The sequence below is a fragment of the Pezoporus flaviventris genome, unplaced genomic scaffold (assembly GCF_033815535.1).
Source record: "Pezoporus flaviventris isolate CSIRO_AGI_PZ_B2104156 unplaced genomic scaffold, CSIRO_AGI_Pfla_v1 ptg000013l, whole genome shotgun sequence".
NCBI lineage: Eukaryota > Metazoa > Chordata > Aves > Psittaciformes > Psittacidae > Pezoporus > Pezoporus flaviventris.
The window spans coordinates 6,031,495-6,053,870 of record NW_026892561.1 but is presented as its reverse complement, the minus strand read 5'-3'; the positions used below and the strand labels follow the sequence as shown (position 1 = coordinate 6,053,870).

The 22,376-nt window shown below is 40.2% G+C and overlaps 1 protein-coding gene across 2 annotated transcripts; it reads right to left on the bottom strand.

The window, feature by feature from the left end:
• Positions 1 to 2,304: 2,304 nt before the first annotated feature.
• Positions 2,305 to 22,256, bottom strand: STIL (STIL centriolar assembly protein). Of its 2 annotated transcripts, none has more exons than XM_061451308.1 (16): positions 22,207 to 22,256; positions 21,079 to 21,186; positions 19,458 to 19,573; positions 19,163 to 19,347; positions 17,933 to 18,180; positions 17,048 to 17,131; positions 16,837 to 16,923; positions 15,045 to 15,192; positions 13,767 to 13,876; positions 12,855 to 12,990; positions 11,024 to 12,079; positions 9,470 to 9,635; positions 8,488 to 8,713; positions 6,383 to 6,575; positions 5,510 to 5,763; positions 2,305 to 3,824 (listed from the first exon to the last, which is right to left on the bottom strand). In XM_061451308.1, the coding sequence occupies exons 1-16, from the start codon at positions 22,236 to 22,238 to the stop codon at positions 3,002 to 3,004; spliced, it is 3,972 nt and encodes a 1,323-aa protein (XP_061307292.1). In that variant the 5' UTR covers positions 22,239 to 22,256; the 3' UTR covers positions 2,305 to 3,001. The 2 variants fall into 2 exon arrangements, with proteins under 2 accessions (XP_061307292.1, XP_061307294.1); XM_061451310.1 differs by having other exon boundaries at positions 12,855 to 12,969.
• Positions 22,257 to 22,376: the final 120 nt, after the last annotated feature.

Sequence of the window (22,376 nt, the reverse complement as noted above, 5' to 3'; positions counted from 1 at the left end):
CGCAGGGGGAAATGCCGGAGCTGTTATTCTTCCTTTCACTCCTTCCCCTCGACCTCCCGCTCTGGACGCGGCCGTGGGAGAGGTTTCCAGCGATCCCCCCCCATCCCGGTCCCGGCGGGGGTCGGGGCCCGGCGAGCAGGAGCCCGCACGATGCCGGCAGCACACGTGGGGCGGTGGGGCAGCGCCGGTCACGACTCAAGACACGGTGCAGAGCCCGTCGTGCCTCCCGCCAGGAAACACGACCATTTTCAAGCCGGCTCTTCTTACCAACAGGAAGCGTTAAAGATAGAACGGCCGGGGCTGGGCGGGGGGGATGAGGAAGCCCAGCATCTTCTGTGCACCGAGAGCAGCAGCCGGGCCGTTCCTACCCGCGCCTGCCCATGCCGGGTGGGAGCTGTGGTCGTGGATGACCCCCATTTACCTGCTCGGCTGCCCCTTGCTGAGCAGCACTCCCGACCCTAATGGGGACGCTGGTGTGGTGGTAACTGGGAGATTCCTCCACCACTGGTCACAGTGAATGAATGACCCTGGGCTTACCTCCTAACCCACATGAGGTAGCGAGCCTCAAAATTAGACAGAATAAAGAAGTCAGTGATGCTCTGAGCAGGCCCAAGACCTTTTGAGCAAGCACTACAAATAGCTTCTTTAATTGTAATAAAAGATAGGTAGAAACAACAGAAGAAGAAAAGAAAACCCAACAATAACACCTTAAACTGCGCTAGCCCCCACACATGTCAGCGCCTGAGCAAGTGATGGAACTAGTGCTTGGGTTTGGTCACTGGTGCTCAGATTAACAAAGCCAGACCTGGTTTCCCACCCGATTTTGACTTCAAACTGCCTTGGATGCTTCAGGGAAAAGGAATCCAAGCATCTTACAGTCACTCACTGCTACCCTGTGAAAGGAAAAGGCCGCTGCAGGGAAAGGTGGTTTGTATTGTTGCTGTGGTCAAGCAGACGAAGGTTGTGCTGGCTCAGAGGTTGCTGTCCAGGGCTGTGTGATTTGTGTAACTCAGTTTAACACCACACCCTCGTGCAAGTGGTTTGGCTTTTGTTCCCAAAGTGCTTCTAGCCCTCGAGCATTTGAAGAAAGTCTTTAAAATATGAACCAATGCGACTGTCATCTTCCTGTGTTTCCAGACGTTTTACAATAGGAAACAAAGAACAAAACCCTACAACAATAGCTCAGAGGTACCAATTGCCTCATTCATCTCACTGGAATGTTCAAAAACATTAACTGTTTTTTGACTGATTCAGCAGAAAAGGGGCTGCCAGATAATGAGCTTGTGCCTGATCCAGGGGAGAGTCAGGGACTGGGGGAGGTTTTATTTTGCAGCACAGCAAAGTAGCGCCTTTCCTGAAAGGAAACAAATACGCTTGTGGATAGAAGAGGCTGCGTGAGAGGAGAAACTCTGACACGGCTCGAAGGGAGCTGCTGCCTTCCTCTTTCTGTACTGGCTCTGACATTGCAAAGGGCTTATCTCACCCACAATTCTTAATCTACAAAGGCCCACAAGGGTGGTGGATGCTGGAAAAGACTCTCATGTCATTGTAATAAATTAATTAGCAATTAGTGCCCGCTCAACCACACCATGAGTGATCAGTGCAGTCGGTTGATCAGGAGTTTACCTCACAGTGTTTTCATCTCTAGTTTAACACTGCTAGAGCAGGAAAGACAAGGTCAGCACCGCAGGCTGAACTCCTGTTGAAACAATGCCATCAAAGGTTGAACAAACTCCCATTAAAAGCGTGCCAATGAGCTACAAGCCAGTGAGAAAACAGAGAGCTCCACCGTCATTCCACACTGTCCTCCTCTCAGGAATGGTGGGAACGGGAATGAATTGCCGCTTCCAGTGCTGCTGCCTCCTTTCCAAGCCCAAGAGGTCAGGATGGAGGATGCCACACTCACTCAGCTGTGTCCAGGCAGCACCGGCACGTTACTGTGCACCCAACAACACGGACTCTGCATCAAGACGCCTACTACAGCTACGCACTGAACAAAGGTCCACATCTTAACAGAAATCAAATCATGAAATAACTGAATTCTTCTTAAGCCTGTGATGATAATACCCCACCAGCTGATGGACAAGGGCTGTTTTGTCAATAGACTGTCACGCTCAATGAGCTTCTACTTCTATATTCCTACAGAACAATGTAAACCTGTTACTTTTGCTTACCCCGGCCCCCAGTATTGGGACTCTTGAAGGGTTGAGTAGCAAGAGACATCCTCACACTTGCAGTTAGTTGCTCTAAACAACGGCTGGGAAGGGGCACATCTTAAATAAAGGCTACATCAGAGACACGTGATGATTTTTTTGTTCTGTTTAATGGAACCTCTGACTTTTATGATATGCACTTCTTAAATAAATAGAAAACACACATTCATTCAAGAAAAAAAACAAGTAACAAAAAGGTTTTAAAAGTGCTCAGTTTTCCAATTCCCTTCCAAGGTTTCATGATACAGGGAGTTACATGTGCCATGTTGGCTGCATTCAAGATAATTTTCTGCGAAGTAAAGCCACAGTTAATCTTCCCTTCCCAACAGACACAACCTTCCCCCCCCCCCCCAGTAATCCAACCATTTCAGCTGATTTCTAGAAGTTAGTGCTTTAGCTCAGGTAGCCTCACACAGTGGCAATGGCTCACATGGCACAAACATGTAAAAGTCAGTGTTTTAAAAACAGTCAACGGAAGAACACTTAAATAAGCATTGTTGTTAAAAGCAGGTTAAGAGAATATCTTGGGCTCAGGTTGATTTGCCTTTTAGATACTTTAAAATCACACCAAACTATAAACAAAAGTGCACACATACTGCAGTGCTGATCAGCACCTCCTCAGCCAGGCCCTCAATAGGTGGCTGTCCCCAGCCTGTGCTGAAAACACTGTTCTGCAAGTCTGATATTGCTACCACAGAGTGACCTCTTCAAAGATAACTTAATCCTTGGTTTCCTGCAGTCTTTTAGGGAGAAATCCCTTCCAGAGTTGTAACCATCTCGGGGGACGTTCAGAACAACTTTGGCAATTGCCTGAGTTGTTTCACATCAAGAATGGTGCCAACAGAATTCATGCTGCTTGACTGGTTGAATGTTTCAAGGACTGGACTATGCAGATTTCCGGGGAAGACCTGAGTATCTCCTTCGTCCTTCCTGCCAGGTTGTTCAGTGAATTCAACCCTCCCAGGTAACAATCTGGGTTTTGATTTTAAATCCTTTAAAATCTGAACTGAGTTCTCATCTGCTTGATCTGTTCTAGGAGGAAACATTTCATTTGTAATGTTTTTTAATACAGGGCTGTTTAATGCTGGGGGAGAAGCACCAGCACTCAACTCTCTGCTGTGACTTTTTAGATGAACTGGAAGTTTTTCATCAATTCTTCTGGATAATTCAGTCCGGTGTGTGAAGCCTTCCAACACACAGTTTTTGTCCAGTGTGCTTTCACTTCTGACAGTGGCAGAATTGCCATCTTGAACCTGCAGTTCCTCTTCGTCTTCACTACTGTCGTTGCCCTGTATCAGCCCGTATCGCTTCATGTACTTCTTGGTTGCAAAAGACATATTGTTTGGTGAAATTAAGCTAAGACCCACCATGCTCTTGTCCACATTTGTATGCAAGATGTCCTGGAAAGAGAGATCTACAGGAGGGTTTTGGCCTGAGCGACTGAGGGATAGTCGAGATAACTGATCCTCACTGAGATACTTGAGGGCTATAGCATTTGCTTCCATGCTCAGGTCAACAACATTAGGAGTTAAGCCACACATGCTGACATTGGCAAATGACATATAGTTTAGTCCACGAACCACTGCTTCAGGATTTATGCAGGCTAAAATGCTGAAAGAAAGCATCAAAAAGTTAGTTTAGCATAACAGGAAAAACCTGCATTTCACAATATCATCTGATAATTTCTATTTGCTTGCTGAACCAATTACTCCTTCCTTCTGATCACCACAGCTTGATTCCTCAGTGTCCAGATCATATGTTCGGCACTAAACAGCAGCTCTCCAGCTACTTGCACTGGCAATATCCAAACACCATGTTAGAGAATTGCTGATATTCCCTTCCGACTCAATACTACCTACAATCCTCTTACGAGGAAGAACCCGGCTCTAGTGGGTTTCAGAACTGACTTTGTTTTTAAAGTGGGTTTGTAAGCTCTTGGCCTATTCTCACCAGTGAATGTGATATTATACGTCTCTGATCCTAAGACTCTATAAATTTTGAGTTAGATGGCAGCTTCTAGATAGAAGATATAAGCCCAGTGGCAGAGACCAAGAACATCTCTTTCCCAATTCATGCCAATTCCATGACTTTTACAGGAACTCTGACATACTATCTGTTTCCAGAAAACTGCAGGGTTCTAGATTTTGAAGGCATTCTTCAGTAAGAGAAATGTTCATTCATTCTGTGCTTGATAACACATAAGGTACACAAGAAACTGGTGTAAAAACTGAAAGAATAAGCTCTGGTACACTAGTAGTGGTTACAAACCAGTGCACTTAGTACATCTGTCTCATACTGGTTCATAAACACAAACTCCTCGTGTTGACTGTTAAGAGTCTTCCTATTTCACTGAGCACAGATCAGGAAGTTTGCTTAGGGAGAATAAATGGGATCAGATGAACAATCACTCCTTATGCTATGGAGTTCACTGTTGCTTCCTTCTCTGCTGAGCTGTAGAACTTTTCTCAGAAGTGCTTATCAGTCACGTGAATGGCAGAAGGAAGAATCCCACCCTGCCAGGTTGGAAGAGAAAACCCCGAGAATTCCAGTTCTGTCTTACAGGTTCACTTATTAGCATCCTATTGACATTAAAAGAATACTGACAGACTCTCCAGCCAGGAAGGTAGCCCAGAAATTCCAGAAAAATACCTGATGACATTCAAGTGAAAAGGAGATAAAAGAGCTTAGAAACTGTAGCCAGCCCATGCCTAAGCAGCTACATAAGTAAATTCCTGTGTCGCAAACATGCCCTTCAGAAATTACTTCTGCTCCTTCTATTTCATCAAGGCTATCTCACTCGTAATAACAAACAATTAGGAGAGAACCAGTTTTGATATTTATATATCAAAGCCATGATAATGATTTCACTTCTACTGGTGAAGTACAAGACAAAGGTTAAGTAGCAGTGACAAAATATACAGCTGCTTAACATTCAGCCTCCCAAGTTCAGTGTTCCTCTGGAATATTTTGACATAGCCCAGAGGACTGAAATTACTCAAGCAGCTCTGGTATTATTCTAGGGAACTGTGTGCAATACTTTAAGAATCATCAGATGCTCTAAAAGCTAGAGCTACTTGTGTTATATTTAAATAATCTGAGTTTAGCTAGCAGAGCTCTTAACCTTATCTGAAATACCCATAGCATGAGCCAGTGTTTCATCTTTGCAGGAAATGTGGATCAAGTTGCCAAACAAATCCCCAGTGGCAGTAAACACAGCCCCTTCTTGTTACTCCTTGAGCCAATCTTCATTTTTGGTTGCACCTACAAATTCCTACTCAAAACAATCAGTATTTTACCTGGCATTCTCCACTTTGTGGGTGTTTTTCTTCAATTTGCCAGGCGAGTCAATTGTCACTCCAAGACTCTTCAGCTGTTTCAGTGTGGCACTGATCACACTTTCTTTGTCCACCGCTTCCCTGTCAGTCTCTGAAGCCATTTCTGCTGTATCATCAATATCCTGATACTTAGGACCATCATCATTAACAAACCCTGATTTTACAGGCAAGTGATTTTGCTCTTCTGAGGACTTTAGCAGGTGGTTTACTTGGCCCTACAGGAAAAGGGAGCAGGAGAGAGACCACATGGGCAAAACCATCATGACATGCAGCTGTTAAAACCCAAAATCCTGGTGTATTCTTGTGCCACTTCAAATATAATTAGATGGGCTAACACCTCATTCTGACAAAGAAGCCAAATTCAGATTCAGTTCAGATGCAATCACATAAACTCACAGCAGCGTAAGCAAACAATACAATATCTTACATTTCAAGCTTTCACTAAGAGTCTGTTCTGAATACATATTCATTCTGAATATCACATACTGATATTCAAGATTAAAGCCCTTTAATGGACTTGAAGGTAAAAAGCTGTGCTATTTTAAAGGGTACTAATTTGGGAAGTTAACTGACACTGTCTTTGAACTACAGACTTATCAGACAGTATTCCATGTATGCATGGAAGAATGATGTACAGAATAACCATTCATACCTTAAAAAAAAGAACAACCACAAACTCGGAACTTTTCCATAAATGTTAGATTTCCATAAATGTAAAATGTGAACACCAACACCACATACAATTTCCATTCATGTGCTGTTTTGACTGCTTCACTCAGTGCAGATTATCATTAATTACAGGTACATGAATTACATTACATGTACATGAATTACCAGTAAGTCCTGGTAAAGCTTCTGATCCTCTGATGGATTCCGAGGCAGCAACGAGGCGGGTGGCTCCGAGTTCTGCTCACTTGTTACCACCACGTGGTTGCTGGCTCCCTCTGTTGGTTCTTTCTGTAAAGACACGCTAATACTTTCTTCCACGGATGAACTCCGAACAAGTGCTTGGGGAACATTTCCATTTCTGAAAGAGAACACAGAAACGTCAAACTATTTCCTTGAAACAGAAGAAGCACTACGTGTACCTTATCTTTTCATGAAGAGGAGAAAAACTGAGTACTGGAAACAGATCCTAAGGTTTCTTGGTTTGTCTGCTGCTTGAGGCTTTGCTCCTTCTCTGCAGTCAGACTTTCTGCAGAGGACTGAAGAAATACACCTTGCAGAATGAAACTACAACAGTCTGACTAGCTTTTCAAAAGGTGATTTGAAAATGGCAATGGCTCCTTTGGACTAGGCAAAACTCAATGACACTCTACAACTAAAGCTTAGAGCAGATGAAATTGAAGTTATTAACAAGTTAGGAGTTTGTCCCATGTTTTCAGCATTTTTATGGACACTTAAAAGCCTTTAGCAATAAGTATCTTCCACATATTCTGAAACCTTTTTTTTACCAAGGTAACTGATAACAAGATTACCATGGCAGCTTAAAAGCACCTTAAAAACTTCTCAAAGACACTGCTACAAGTACCCATATGCACCGTGCACACCGAGTATCATGAACTGAGAACAAACATGTAGTTGAAATATTTCTCCACAGCAGATGTGAAAGAGGAACCATAATCTATCCTGAAATTTCCAGATAAAAAGGATAAATATTGTAGACTGAGTTACAATGTGATGCTCTACATCCTCTTCAGATAGCTGGTGTGTACATTGCAACAGTCATTTGAGACCAGACATATCAATAGTACTATCATCCCGAAGCAGATCTTTAAGCAGCCCTCCTCCCCCTTCCTGTTCCTCCTGAGGAGACAAGTGTAAGATAAGGGAATTTCAGAACTCAACTGATCAATTGCCTGTGTTGAAAGCGATAAGATTTAAATCACGTGACGTACTAGATAGTCAATGTAGGTTATCAGTTACTGTTACACTAGCAATTATTCATCGTTCCCAAAAACGTTCCCCTCCTCCTCAAAGAAATCTGGGTGATGATCTACGTTCTTACTATTAGATACTTCTACAGCTATTTTACAGGTTTATGAATACAAGTTGAAGAGAACCTCACAATGGCATCTCTCTCCAGTACAATGTTCAAAAGACTGATTTGAATCAGTAACATTTACAGTAGCAGTATATGTTTGCAGATAATGCTTTAATCAAGGACTATGAATATTCAAGTTATAGCTTAATTACAGCCTCTTTTCCAACATGATTATTTTAGAAACCTAACAAACTGGAAGGGTATTCCCCCTCCTTTGGCTTTTCATACTTAGAGACTATTGGATGATTAGAAGTCCTAATTGTTGAGCTATTCCCTTTGTAAAAATATCATCCGTATAAATAATTTAAAATATGTTTAAAATCACTTCCCAAATTAGTCTGAGATTAGGCACTGCACTATGAAGAATCTGAGCTTACAAATAATTAAATTAACAGTAGTGAAGTTGGCACCTGCATTCACCACACACAAAGTAATTAGGTGTAAAATGCAGAGAAATTCAGGGCGTAATCATAAATCCCTCATCCTAAACCCTTCAGAACTGAAGGGGTTCTGAATACTGACAGGGAAAAGCCACTGTAGGAAAACAACTGACTACAGCAGCATCCCCTTCCCCCCACCCCATGGGATGTAAGGTAAGAAACGGAATGCTGCCAGCACTGTACATGCTTTTCCAAGTTAAAGGCTTTTGCCATCAGTTGCTGCTGATAGGTAGGCTAGCTAAACCTGCATGACTGATAAATGCAGACTCTAAAGGCAGCTGTTTTTTGGGTGAGCTGTACAATTCAGAGCATAATTAAAAAACAAAGAAGGGAAAGAACACAACAGCCAAAATCAGGTGACTGTATAATTCCTGGAAAAAATACTTCTGAAAGTAGTAACTTGTGAAAGGCAGTTCAGTTTACTATGTGAACACAAGGTATTTCAGGTTACTTACTGGAGAATGTGCTGATTAGTTCCTTCTTCCACAAGGTGAATACTGTCTACAAAGCTGGGCATGTCAACCACCTTTAAGGAAGAAGCAATACTTGTATTACTTGCATCTTGTTCAGCATTAATTGAAATGCTTATGTCTTCCTTAGAAATCTCTTCATCCTCTTTTTTCCCTTGTGGTGTGGAGTCGTCTTGTTTTTCTGAGGCTGTATTCCAAAATAAGCTAGCACCTAGAAGAGAAAATTACCTATTTAAAGGAAACTCATGACTATCTTCTGAGACCCTTTGCCTTTGTAAAGCTAAAGGAATTATTTTCTTCACATTCAGGATTTTTCACCAGTGTAAAAGTGATTTAGGGTTTAGAACAGCTAAGAGTTGCCAAAACATCATTCAAGTCTTAGTTTCTTCCAAGGCATCCTTGATGAAAATAAACAGTTGTATTAAAGCATGTTAATGCATTGACTTTCAGCCAGTTTGAAAATTTTCTCCAGACTAACCACAATATTTCCATGGATTTAACAGGAACCAAAACATTAATATGTAACTTCACAGACACAGCTGCATAACTGGCTAAAATTAAACCAAATACAGTCTCCGTGCATGTAAATGACTTACAAAAAACTTCAATAATATATTTAATAAAACACCAGATGGGAGAGAAGCTATTACTTTTCACAGAAGTTTATTAATTCAAAAAGAGATGGATTTTTTCTTTCAATATGTCAAATTTAAAGTAGAAGACTAGGGCTATTGGGAAAATACTTCTTCCAGTGATGGCAATCACTGCTATTGCGGAGTCCAGAGGAAAAAAAAAATAACTTCATCCTAAACTTGCAAATAACACCTCAAGAACTAAGCTGGTTCTTGTACCTGGTGGATGCTTGTGTACATTCAGCATTCCTGAAAAACATTCTCTCTATGCCCAAATGTAACTTAAACATACAGAAAAAGCGATGCTAGTCTATTTTTACAGACTAAAGCATTACCTGTGCTTACAGCCACGCTCACACTTCTCCTCATGTGTGGGCCAGATGAGGATGGTGTTTCCATAGAAACAATATCCCCCTGCTTCTCAGGCTGCAGAGCATGGCCAGTTGCAGCTGGATCCAAGGAACAAGCCTGATGAGCCTGAGCTTCCAGTAAGCGTTGGATCTGTAACAGTTATCAGCATGTTACAATTTGTACAACAAAATATAAAGTATAACAGGCAGAAACGAATTACTAAATTGGGCTCCTCCAAGATCTGGAGTCAAATCCAGGCTGCATTGCCACAGAAGCCTGATAACCTTCCAGTTCTCAGCAGTGCATGCAGCGTAAATCAAAACATCAATTTTGATCCTGGCAGAGTTAGCAAAGAAGAGGTTCTAAGCAAGCTGGCAGAACTACACCAAGACAACTTGAGCAAAACCTATTTGCACTGCATTTGTTGGAAATATTCTCTATCCCTTTCATTCATACACAAAGCCTATTACCTACTTAACAGCCAAGCATTTATATGCCAACTGCCCCTACATCATGCTAAACCAACTCTGTGCTAATTACAAAAATAAGCACTTAAATGATAAAATTAAGTTTGCCCAGGCAATCTTCACTCAAGTATTTGCATCCACCCTGTTCTCAGATTAGTGCACAGCTCCATGGAGAAATGTAACAGTAAAGGCTGTATTTATGCAATAAGGAGAGGTTACCCTCTCTCTTGCACAACCCATGATTTGAGAGCTTGATTTAACACACAGCAGTTATCTCTCAAGCCTATTTCAGTTGTAATTTTCTAGTTTAAGCAGGAAAAATATGTTTTGTAAGCAACTTTCCTATTCCTATCATTCGTCACCAATTCATCATCAATTTCAACTCTAGCTCTTCAGCCCCAAATCAGACCCTGTAAAGTACAGGGCCAGCAGCATAGCACTCAAGAGGCCAGTTATTTAGAAGAAACTTCACCTGGTATCAAACCAGAACTGAGCAAGATGCCCAAAGCCAAATTTTCCAGTGCAGCAACAAACACCTGATGAATCCTGCTAGTCTGCTGCAAACAGAGAACTGAAGTTTTCAAAGCAATAGCTTCAACTGCTCAGGAAGTTACAGGCTTGAAGGTGAGCAAAGCAACACACAAGAACATCCTATGCTTCATCTGTATCCTTGCAATAATTCCAAAGGCTATAACCTATACAGTGTTTTTTTTTTTTACATATATAAAAGTATACATATATATATAAAAGTATATATATAGAAAAGTATTTATACACAGGGCATATCAGTTTGCATTATAAAAGAGTCTGCTGAAAGGGAAACCTTTCTGTTTTGGAAATAGGAGAAAAATAAATGTAAAATCTAATCAGGCAAGAGTCTAACAGTTTTCATTTAACCACACCAATTAGGAGAGCTAATCAAGACCCCTTCTATCCCCAAACTGCAGCTGGTATGACAGGCTCTCATGTTCCAACAGGGAGAGACAACAGTTAATTTAATTCCTTTGGCAGAGGAATTATCAAAGCATAATCACTAAGAGGGCAGAGGAGAAAGCTGCTGTTTCCACAAACCTGAGCTTGAAGTAATTTGAGTTGTCTATCTTGTTCTGTAAGAACCCGGTATGCATCTGGAGATAATCCCATCATTCCATTATCTGATCCTGCTTTAGAAGCAGGCATGTGCAGGCACGGTGAGTGGGCTGCACAAAACTGTGGACTAGAAGGGCTTGCACTTGAAGGCAGTCTTATTCCAGGTGATAAGCTATTGTCGAGAGAACAGCTCCCCATTCTCCCATGGTATCTCATGCTTATAGGGCTGCTTGTGGTATATCCTGGATTGCAGCAAACATTTGGACAAATGATGTTTTGATGCAGCACTGTACATGGATTCTGCTGAGCCATCTCGGATTGGATTTCTGCTCCATGTTGGGGGCTCATTTTACCAATTCCTTGCCATGAGTTTATCGGGTGATACTGAGTGGGAGCAGGATACTGACAGGCACATGCACCGGCTGGACAGCAAGGTGGCACTTGAGCTGACACCTGCAGGTCTGGTGGTCTTCTGCAGATCTGTGGTGAAAACACGGAGTTGCAGGGGACTGGCTGCATAGCAGCAGGAAGCTGCTTGGAATTGGATATTGATGTTCTAATTGGAGGCTCTCCCTCCTGGGATACTCCACTGGGATTTAATACAAGTCTCTCTGATGGCTTTCTGGGGTGATGTGCAGATGTATCTGGGGAAGGCCCACTACAAGGGGTTGAAGGAGAAGATGACCCTGAACTTTTTCTTGATTGAGGGCAAGCTTTCTTAGGGTGAAAGGGTTGCTGTAGTAGAGCTTGCTTTCCTCTGGAAGGCCTTGAGGTTGGAATTTTCTGGTTTAAATGGTTTGGTAGTTGCCTTAAAGAGGCATCTCCCATATTAGCAGAAAAGTTTTGCTTGTTTTCAGAGTGCTGGGTGGGGTAATATGTAGATTTCAAGCACCATTTCTTTTTAATAGGCTGATGTAGTGCTGTGGGTTGACTTTTAGCATTTGAAGTCCCCATAGGCTTAGACGACTGTCCTGATTCTATGAAACTCCCATCCAAAACAAGAGACAGTTCAGGAACAGAAGGAAAGATCCTGGTAACCTGAAGGGACAATTATACAAGCAAGTTTAAGGTCATTTTAAAATACTGTCTTTCATCTTTTCAGATGCAGAATTTCTTAGAAGAAAATGTTTCAATTTAAAAATCAATATATGACCACTACCAGCTCCAAATCAGCTACACACTGAATACTTCTCTGAAGACTGGAAAATCCAGATACAGAAAAAGCAGCAAGATCTCTAGGATCATTCTTAGACAAAATTACTGTCATGTGGCATAATAACCATGTCTATTAAATGAATGCTCCAGGTCATCCTGAAGGGCATTTCAGAGTATGTCTCCTTCCCCTTCGAGAAGCAGACTACATGTTCTCTCTTACTATTTTTAGACCCAGAAGATAGTTGTTTATTGTAAAATGTACTGTTGCACCTCTCACATCCTTCTAGACCTATGCTGTTTGAGGGCTGCTATTTCATTGCACTTGCATATGCTGCAGTAAAAGAGGACAGATCAGCAGATCTTTACTTCATTTACCCAGAAGTACGCAAGAAAGAGTTTGCTGCCTCTATCTTTACCTCATATACCGCAGCTCTTCCATTTAATGGTAGCAAGATTCCCAGAGTAGAACCTACTTTTCTCTGTTTCCAAATCCTAGCATATACAGAAATTAAAGTGTCTGTAATTCTGAAAAAAGGCAGGTACTGGAGAGCAGCAGTTGGGACTCTTGGTCCACTTCTTCAACTCTGTTTCCTGTCCCCTTACAATGAGTGTTTCTGCTCTAAGCGTCACATTGAGATGATATCAATTATTTAGTTACCTGTTGACTCACTGGGTGAGGACTTGGAATTGGTCTGGGTGATAAATCCTCATCTTCTACACCAGAGTCATGATCACTTGCTGACAACTTGCTGGGTGAACAGCCTTGGGAAGGACTACAACCAACATGAATCAAACTAAAAATGTTTGCTTGTCAAATCTGGCAGCAGTAACATGAATCTTCACATTTTTCACTGTGCCATCTACAGCGCAGTATCAGCACCATTTTTTTAAGTAGTAGCTGCTACGCATCTCTCCTCCTTGGTTAGCTAGGGAGGGAGCAAACAGCTCTAAAAATGATAATACAAATGCTGCTTTTGGACAAAAAGAAACTAACCCACCCTCCCCTCACCCTCAGACATACACACCCTCTAAGTGACATCCTAAGAGCAAAGCACTGATTTATATGAGAAAGATCAGGACTGCTACAGTAAAGATCGTAACACTGTTTAAAGGATTATAAAGGCCATCTTATAGATAAAAAATTGCTGGATAAGTCAGGTTCTTAAAAAACGCTAAGTTTCAACCTATCCAGGTCTCCAGCTCTGAAAAGTGGGAAGGAAGAACAAATTTTTACCAACTTAAATTTGGAGATTTGCTTCAAACGGACAGATCTTTCAGAAAGCTTAATACAGTAAACTAAGCTCCATCAGTATAGAAGCCTTTTTAGAAACATTCACTGTACAAGTTAAAACCACCAGTATCAAGAGTAGAACTACAAATAGTTTCTTTTGGAATACAGTCAGCTTGACCATCTTACTTGAGGAATATTAACTCTAGGAATAAACAAAAGCACATACATAGATTTTAATGCGAGATCATTATTCACAGCTAAACTGACACTTGGCACAGGAGGTCAAAAACCCTCATTCAATAAATATTTTTGCATACATGTGACATCTAGAAGATTTACCTTCTGAGAGGAAGTTTCTTGCAAACTCTGCTGAAGAACTCAGTTTCTGCATTTTGGTTTTCTGCACTCAATTCAAACTGGATAGGGCTTTTGTCTGAAGGTTCGACATTCTGGAACGAAATTTTTTGTATGTGTGAAGCATGAAACTTTCAACCTTTAGCCACTGAAGTACTACTCCTAAAGAAACAGTTTTAAGGATGCTTGTATCTGATTACTTGCCGCTTGTCCTTGACTTTCAATTCTCAATTCTTTCACCACTACAAGGAGGCAGGCAACTTCCCTTCCTGTTTAACACTGTTCCCCCTGCTGTAAAGTAGTTGGCCTAATTATAGCCATGAACAGATGCTTCCTTGTGGTAACTGCCTAGATACTCCTCCACAAGCCTTCACCACTATAGGAAACAGCAACTGCTCCTTACACTGTTTCATGCACCACAGCTGGAGACAACAAAAGTGAGCCTCTGTTAAGAGGCCTGTCATCTTCAGGAAGCTAAGCTGTACCTAGGGAAAAAGTGGAAGGCAGCCTTGAACATGGACATTTAATTGGAAAGAGAAAAGTAAACATACAGGACACATGTTATACTAGCTGCTTCTCTGCCATTTATTGAGCAGATTACACGTCAGCTTCAGGCTCTGTACAAGCCTAAGAAAACATGTACGGAACTGATTATTTCGTTTGATTTCCTCAAACCTGGTTAGTTATGTCTCAGACCCTGCATCAAACTCTTTCAAAGAGTTGCTTTGCACAAAGATGAAATTGTTCCTGCTTTCTTACCGTAGCACAAGAGATATGCAGATTAGTAAGCACTGAATTCCCTTTTGCATTCAACTTCAAGCAAAGCACAAGCACCAGCACTTAGCTCTGCTCCCCAGAAAGCACTGATGGGCATCACCCACCACAGTTGTTTGATGTGTCCAGCACATACACAGCACACCAGATTAACAAATGCTATGGGAAATCAGAATCTCTGCTCATAAAGCCAAAAGGGCACTAAAAGAAGGAGCACTGAGTCCAAGACAGCACAGTACATTTTAAGAGACAGATTTTGGATTACTATCAGAAAAGTGAGCAGTTGCTGACTTTTGAAGGTCATCTCTCAATCTGAGACATAAACTGAATTAACAGTAATCATTGTAAAAAGGTAGCTTTATAGAGCTATGTCATTTTCAAACACTGCAGCTCCATTTGAGTTACATTGTAATGACTCTTGCTTTAAGTACTTAAACTAAAAGTCAAATTTGAAAGTACCACAATGTAGTAGGAAACCAAGCCACTTACTTTGAAGAGGTGTACTGTTTCATTGCAAGTTAAGATCTGAAACCCTAGTTCAGTCTGTCCACTGCATGGGATGCATTCATAAAACTCTGGTTCCTTGTGTGTCAACGAATAAAGCACAATAAGAAAACTCCCAGATTCTGAAAAAACCCTAAAATAGAAAAAAAACCCACTTCTTAAAAAAAAACCTTAAGAAACAGGAAGAAGGCCCTTAGTTTCTCAATATACTGAGCAAACTATCACACCATTTAGCAAACTGGTGAGTCACTGCACTTTGAGTGGTACTGAGCTATAAATAGAGCAGATGGATTCATGAGTGATGCCACATGCAAGTATCAAAGCAAAGCGGGGAAGTACGAATAATTAATCGACTTTCTAGCTCAAACCTCTAGGATCACTTAGTACTTTAAATGAATTCCTGGAAAACTTTAATCATAGCATAGAAGAAAGCATCAATAAAAATAATATTGTGTTTTTTTTTAATAATTCAATTGAAGATGTATTATAAAGGCACTTAAAAGTGTTTCAGCTATCCCTAAATATTAAAAACAAAATGGATCTGGAATTTTCTTTACTTTTTTTTTTTGGAAGATAAATTATTATTATTTTTTTCTTACAGGTCGAGTGCAGTAACAACAGTCAACACGTAACACAAAACATCAAGGATAATGAAAATAATGTCCATTTCCATAAAGCAGTAGTACTACTTTCAGAATAATTTTTATTTTTATGGCATTTGCAATACACTTATTTATAGAGCGGGGTTGATGGTTTTTCTTTTTAAATAAGATATATGATGGAGAAAGCAGGACAAACAAGGTATCTGAAAAATGTATTCACATACAACTTTAAAATGATACTTACAACTTCAAGAGTTAAAAACAAAATGATACACAGATTAAGCAGTTAGTCTGCAGAGGTTAATTCTGTTTGCATGGTTCATCAACTCTGCCTAATCCACTTCCAAGATGAAATCACTGAAAGTTAATGAGAGTCAAGCATCTAATAATCTAATTGGGCTCTTATCTGTATTTGGGCATATTTAAATTGTTAAGGGGAAAAAGTCATTTCTGTAATTACAGACACATCTGTTCACCAAATGTAGTTTTATTTCCGAATTTAAAAGCAAATGTGGTGAAGCAGAAGAAATATTTATGCATACAGCATATTTAAAAGTTTAATTTGCCTGAAGAGCAGTTTTAAACTATAAATATCTGCACTCCCTCCCAGCTACAGTGCAAGTAGAACTTGACAAATCTTACAAGTGAAAAGATGTAGCAGACAAGGAATGATTATTTACCAACATCACAATGAAAATGAAAACAAAAATAATCAGAACGGAAAAGGAAAAAAAATGCAGAATATTTAGCAGGAAGTCAAGACAGCATTAGCTGCAGATCAATATGCTTCAATGTGTTAGTCAGTACAACCAGAGAGTAAGCTTATGTCAAGGAGAAAACCCATGAGAAAAGTTCAAACCTGAAACACATCACTGTTTAAACTGCTGTTTCCTGCTTGCTGCTTCTTCATTAAAGTAAAATGCAGAGACTTTAATGATATTAATGTTCTGTGTTTGAGATATCAGCCCAGCTTTCTAACACTTCAGTCATAAAAAATTTGTGAGGCAGAAGTCAAAATCAGAAAGTACAAAGAAAACCGCCTTACCTCCCATATAACATAAATCACAGAATTCCCTTAAATATCTTTGAACGGAGCCCATGTTGCCATGCATTTCTGTGGAATGCATTTCTAGGCAGCCAATAGCTTCCTTGATTAATAGATAAAAGCGACTTACCTTTCCTGAATTGAAGAACTGAATAAATATCGCAAGCAACAGGCCCAGACTTGAGGACTACAGATATGGGTAACTCCACTAAGCCAACTAGAAGCAAGAAGAAATATCCAATTAGAGATAATTTCATTACCAAGTTTCCACTACATAGTCCCTCAAATAGATCTCAAATCAATATGTATATCAATCTGTAAAAACAGAGGCAAACACTTACATTCCAACTAATGGCAGAGCATAAGCCTTGGGATCAGACTCAAGCAGCAAAAGCAATTTTCGTGTCTGGTCCATAGTAAGGTAGCTGAAAGAAAGCAGAAGTTGGGGTTTCGTTTAGTATTATGGAAGGCAGTACTTCAGAAAGAAATCCTGAAAAGACAAATACATGTTTAGAAAACACTAAGAAAAAAGTTGGAAGGGGGAGAGAAAAATAATCAAACCCATCCTTCCTTCACACTTAAAGCAACTCCTCAGCTTTCCATCAATTTCCTGTGCATTAAAGAATTATCAAGGACAAAATTTGCTTAGTATTATAGTATTCAAACAAATCCAGGAGTGCAAGTCATGTTAAATTTGAAGAGGAACTTTCAGAGAGGCATTCACAAAGTCTCTTTCCAAATAAAATAACATTCAGTTACTTTAAATTATTTCCCTTGTCTCTCTTAACTTCACCCTATTAAGTTAGCTATCAGTCAGAAGGATGATTCCCCAATACCATCTTAAAAGCCTGATCAACAGAAAAAGATGTTTCACATTCATCTGATTTTCATTCTAAGGCTAGCACTGATATTATTTAAGAAGCTGGCTGCTGTTTGTATTTATGGTGTTAACTAGAGGCATACCCCTATGCCCCAGCAAGAAGATGCTTCTACTGAAGTCAAAAGCAAGAACTCCTACTGAACCAGTTACGATTTTCACCCCACCCCATTTCTTGTTTCTAATCTTTAAAATCTTTTCCAAGTTCAAGAATTTATGTCATTTTTATGTCAGTTATTTCATAAAAAGCAAAGCACTGGCTGAGATCTTGCCTGCCTACCTACCTACTTTAGGAAATGCAATAAACTGCCAGGCAACTTTGATAGCTTTATCATCACTATTTACTCACCCACATTTACATGTTCCTTGAACTTGTGCAATGTTCATTGGACTGTTCAGATTTCTTGCTAGGGCTGTGGGAATGATTGGGACAGACTTCACAGGGGTGTATTCCAAGATATTTGCTGCAGTAATTGAAGCCCAGTAAAAATTAAAATGTAGATTATCCAGGTTTTCTGTGAAAATAATGTGAGCTCTCACAGTGAGCAGTTTAGAAAGGTCCAGTGATTCTTTACTGCACAGACTGTGCTGCAGACCCTAGGAATAGGGAAAACAGAAAAAAGGTAAATACACTACATTGACTTCATATCACTACCATGATTCAAGTTTTATACCAGGAACTCAAATAATTCACCATAGCTACTACTACAGCAGGAGGCACTGTATAGAAAGCCATTAACCCAGCTTTCCACAACTCATGGCTATAACGAATATAATCAATGATGTAAAATATACCTGAAATTAAGCTAGGCATACCTTAGCATCATTGTATGATATATTAAAAAATCTGGGGTTACTTACATTGTATGAAAATTAATAAAATAGTAAGTAACTAGAAGGCTCAGTGATCTAAGTTTTCTTACATTGAAGAAATTTCTATTTTAACATTTGGATGTATCATCATGAGGAAGTTGAGATGTGAAGTAAGCATTATTTATATTGTAAAATACACACAACCACCACAGGCACGTATTTACAGGAATTCAAGGTGTATTTGCTAAATTAGATGCCTACAGCAGAGCACAGAAGTGTCAGGCACACATTTCAGTTATAAGTACTAACCTACATAGACTTTATGTGCTTTCTTGCAAGTCACTTGCCTAGCAATAGTTTACCTACAGTAACGTGAATACTGACATTCATTCATGATAGATCTGAAAGAAAAACCTGTTGTTTCTTGTTTAAATAAGTTGCAGTCACTGTTCTCTTGCTGGTTTTGGTGGTCAGACCAGCTGAAAAACTTTTGGTCAGTGAACAAGATTCTAGCCCAAGATTAAAGACTCTGTGATCCTTAAAAACCCATGAAAAAGTAACTGATTTTAATAGTTTCTGATACACTTTTCAATGACTCTCAAGCAGGTCATTTCACATAGCCAACCTCATCATCTTGCTTCAGCCACAACTTTGCTGTGCTTGAAATTGATGGCACTTGGAAATCAAGCCCTGTGCATAGTCCAGTCATCTGCCTAGAAGACAGTCTATTGTTTAGGAGACCCAGAAGCTGCCAAGAGGTGCCTACCTGGAAAGCCAAGCTGATATCTTCAGCACCATGCACTATAATATCTGAAGAAGGTCCCCAGGCATTAACTGTACATGGAATCAAAAAGTCTCCAGGAAGAGATGCAGTTGGAATTTTGCCTGATCCACCAGCAACTTCTCGACCAGGATCAAAGCGGTCTATTGTTACCGTTATGCCTTCCCCATCTTTAAAATAAATAAATACATAAAATCAGAGTACAAAAGCAACTTGGGCTGCTTGATAACAACTGATTCAACCAACTGATATTGTCTGTCTACCTGACGTTTAAAGTTACCTTCATCTACTGCAAGAGTCCCAAGCAAAAAACAAGAAAATAATCTCTTTTCATTCTGCTTAGCATGGCGATAGGCAAGTCGCAAGGTTTTCTCCATCATAGATAACTTTGGGTTTCTAAAAAGAGACAATAAGCAAGCTTAAGACCCAAATCATATTTCATGCTTCTTTGAAGTATTTATTATATGGCAATAGCTTCCATGAGGTTTTTTTTGTCCTTAAGAAGAAAGTATACAGAAATATACCAAAGCCCTAAACAACAAAAAGGTAAGAATTAACAACATTGTATAAAACATCAATGGAATTTCAGCTCCTGCTCTGTGCATCATCCCTACCATTCATGTTCAAGAAAGCCATATTTTAACCAGAGTAGCTCCACAGGATGCTCTGTAAGACCATCTCAGCAATATTTTGGCTTGACTGGTCCAGCAAACCAATAACAGAGGGGAAACAATATTTTCTATGGAAAATGAATAGCAAAGAGAGGGAAGAGCTTTTTTTTTTCCTATGGAGAATGAGTAACAAGGAGAGGGAAAAGCTTTTGCTTCTGCTGGCCCACACAGTCACAAGAACTATAGATGAATACAAGTGAATTATTTTTATTGAAGGTGGGAAAAGTTAGGAACACTAAGAGCAAAACACAAAAGTGTCTGAAACTTAAAGACTAGAACTGGCCAAAAGGCTCAATTAATTTTGACACGGTGTTCTCTCATTTTAGCACAACATGCTTAAAGCAGCAGCAGACTGGGCTCAAGTTCTGAATCTAGGGCAGTAAATACAACATCACTTTAGCCTGAGATAGCTTATCTGACTTTGACTTGGAAAGAGGTCAGACTTGAAAGTGAAGCTACTGGTTTATGCGAATACTGCGATGATGGCTCGTATCATACCCAATCAAGATGGACTAAAATGAAATGCCTCCATAAAAATAATGTATTTTAAACTTGGTTAAAACTTCGAGGTCTGAATATTAACTCAAAGAACATTATGTGGCAAGTACAAGTGGAGGCCCCTCTGACTTGCAAGGGTTGTCCACCCTTATATACACATATATGCATATACTTGCTCTTACAGTAAGATTTTTGTAACATCTGTATAAAATTACATTTAAATAATAAGGATCAATTTTTACCCTCCATTTGTTTTGCAAGTCAAATTTGGAATATCCTGCCCTAGAAATTCCCAAACTTTTGGCATTCTAAACGAGATTCCTGAAGCAAGCAAAATATTCAGTTTTAAGTTTTATTTGAAGCACCAATCTGTATCCAGTTTGTCAGAAATATTTGTTTCTCTGTAAATATTTAGAGACAAGCAAAAATGTGTTAAAGAAAATGACAAATATACAGTTACCTTTACACCTTTCCATATGAGAAGGAAACAAAGAGAAATTGTAACTTACTTTAGGATGAGGGACCTCAAACCCATTTGACTGTATTACAGCACAGAAAGAAACTCTCAAATCTTTCCAATTAAAATCCCTATATATTTATAATTCATAACCCAGTTGTTTCTTTTTCCTTTATGTCTTGTCACATACTAGGCTCAAAAGATAAACGAGGCTCTGAATTACGTAATTCTTGATTGATTTTAACCTTTAGCTGCTTAAAAAAGGGTATTCATACCTGTAATAGGTAATATGTGAGCCAATGACATCACCCATAGGGCCTGGGTCCCAAAGTGCACACTTTGACAGAGGGAAACTGAAAGGGACCATCCTTTCGGGAACAAATCTGGGAAGAAAACCACAGAGATAAGCAATGAAAACAGAATAAGCTTAGCACTTTCAAACACCACTTATAAGAAGGAACAAAGGAGTTACAATAAGAAAAACAACACATAGCATTCATAAGCTGTTGGTACTTTTTGTTTCAAGACCAGGCCAATGAAGCAGAAACTATCTTATGAAGATGTCAAGCATATGAACTACAAAATCAACACAAATCTTTTGTTTTCCACCTGACAGTTTCTTCATGGAATCTTACAAGATGTGTAGGCCAAAATACAAGTTTGCAGATAAAGCTCAAGAAGCTGCTCTGGATATAGTGTATGAAAGGAAAAGCTTAGCAGTGATTAAACTCCAATAGCACACTGAAAATCGTGATATAACAACAGCTTCCAAAAGCCCTGTTTTAGTCACTTTTTCAAGTCAGCATTCACTCCACTTCAGCTTTGAAGATTTCTGACAAAAAGCCGTAACTCAAGTAATATAGTGCAAAAATGGAAAAAACAAAAAGGCCTGAAGAAATTAGTGTGTAGCCACATAAACCAATCTACACAAGTGAGATTATATTTTTAAGAGTTGCCTAAACTATGTTATGTAAAATACAAAACATTTGATGGTCTACAACATTCAGCAAATATCTCAACACTTTTAAATCCGCAGGAACTTCCTTCGTAGCTAACTGAAACGTCAGGCTTTGCCAAGGTGCTCTTTGCATTTCCTCAAGCTCCCAGGAAAGAGTTCTGTTTTTAAGGCGGGGCTCTAAGCAACTCGCCTACCTTTCATGTAACCGTTAATTGATTCCCATTAGAAGCCAACACCCCTCTAAACAAGTCCCATTTAGCATGTTAAAAGGGCGAACGTTTTAAAGACCCCTTATTTTCACTAGTTTTCGGCTACCACGTATCAGAAACACGCCCCCAGAGCTCCTTATAACCACTCGCGGGGCGGCACAGGACCCAGCGTGTGCCACAATGGGCACCCCCTCGCCAGGAAGGGTACAGAGCACCCTCCCTCCCAGACCGGGTACCTCAGATCCAGGCTGGGAACAACAGGGTCCATGCAGAGCGGCCGCACTCTGCCCCCTGCTCCTGTCCCTGCCGTGGGGCAGCGCCCAGCCGCGGGGCCTGCCCACAACAGCCCCCGCCTCAGCCGAGCACCAGAGGGGTCGTGCCAGCGTTCCCCGAGGGAAAGAGGGAG

Excerpts from the sequence above, each read along its gene's own strand:
- STIL (XM_061451308.1), bottom strand. The coding sequence starts at position 22,238 with ATGGACCCTGTTGTTCCCAGCCTGGATCTGAG. Across the intron at positions 17,132-17,932 it reads CAAGGAACATGTAAATGTGG|CTACCTTACTATGGACCAGA; the intron begins GTGAGTAAATAG and ends GCTTTCTTTCAG. Across the intron at positions 9,636-11,023 it reads TCAAATTACTTCAAGCTCAG|ATCCAACGCTTACTGGAAGC; the intron begins GTTTGTGGAAAC and ends TAACTGTTACAG.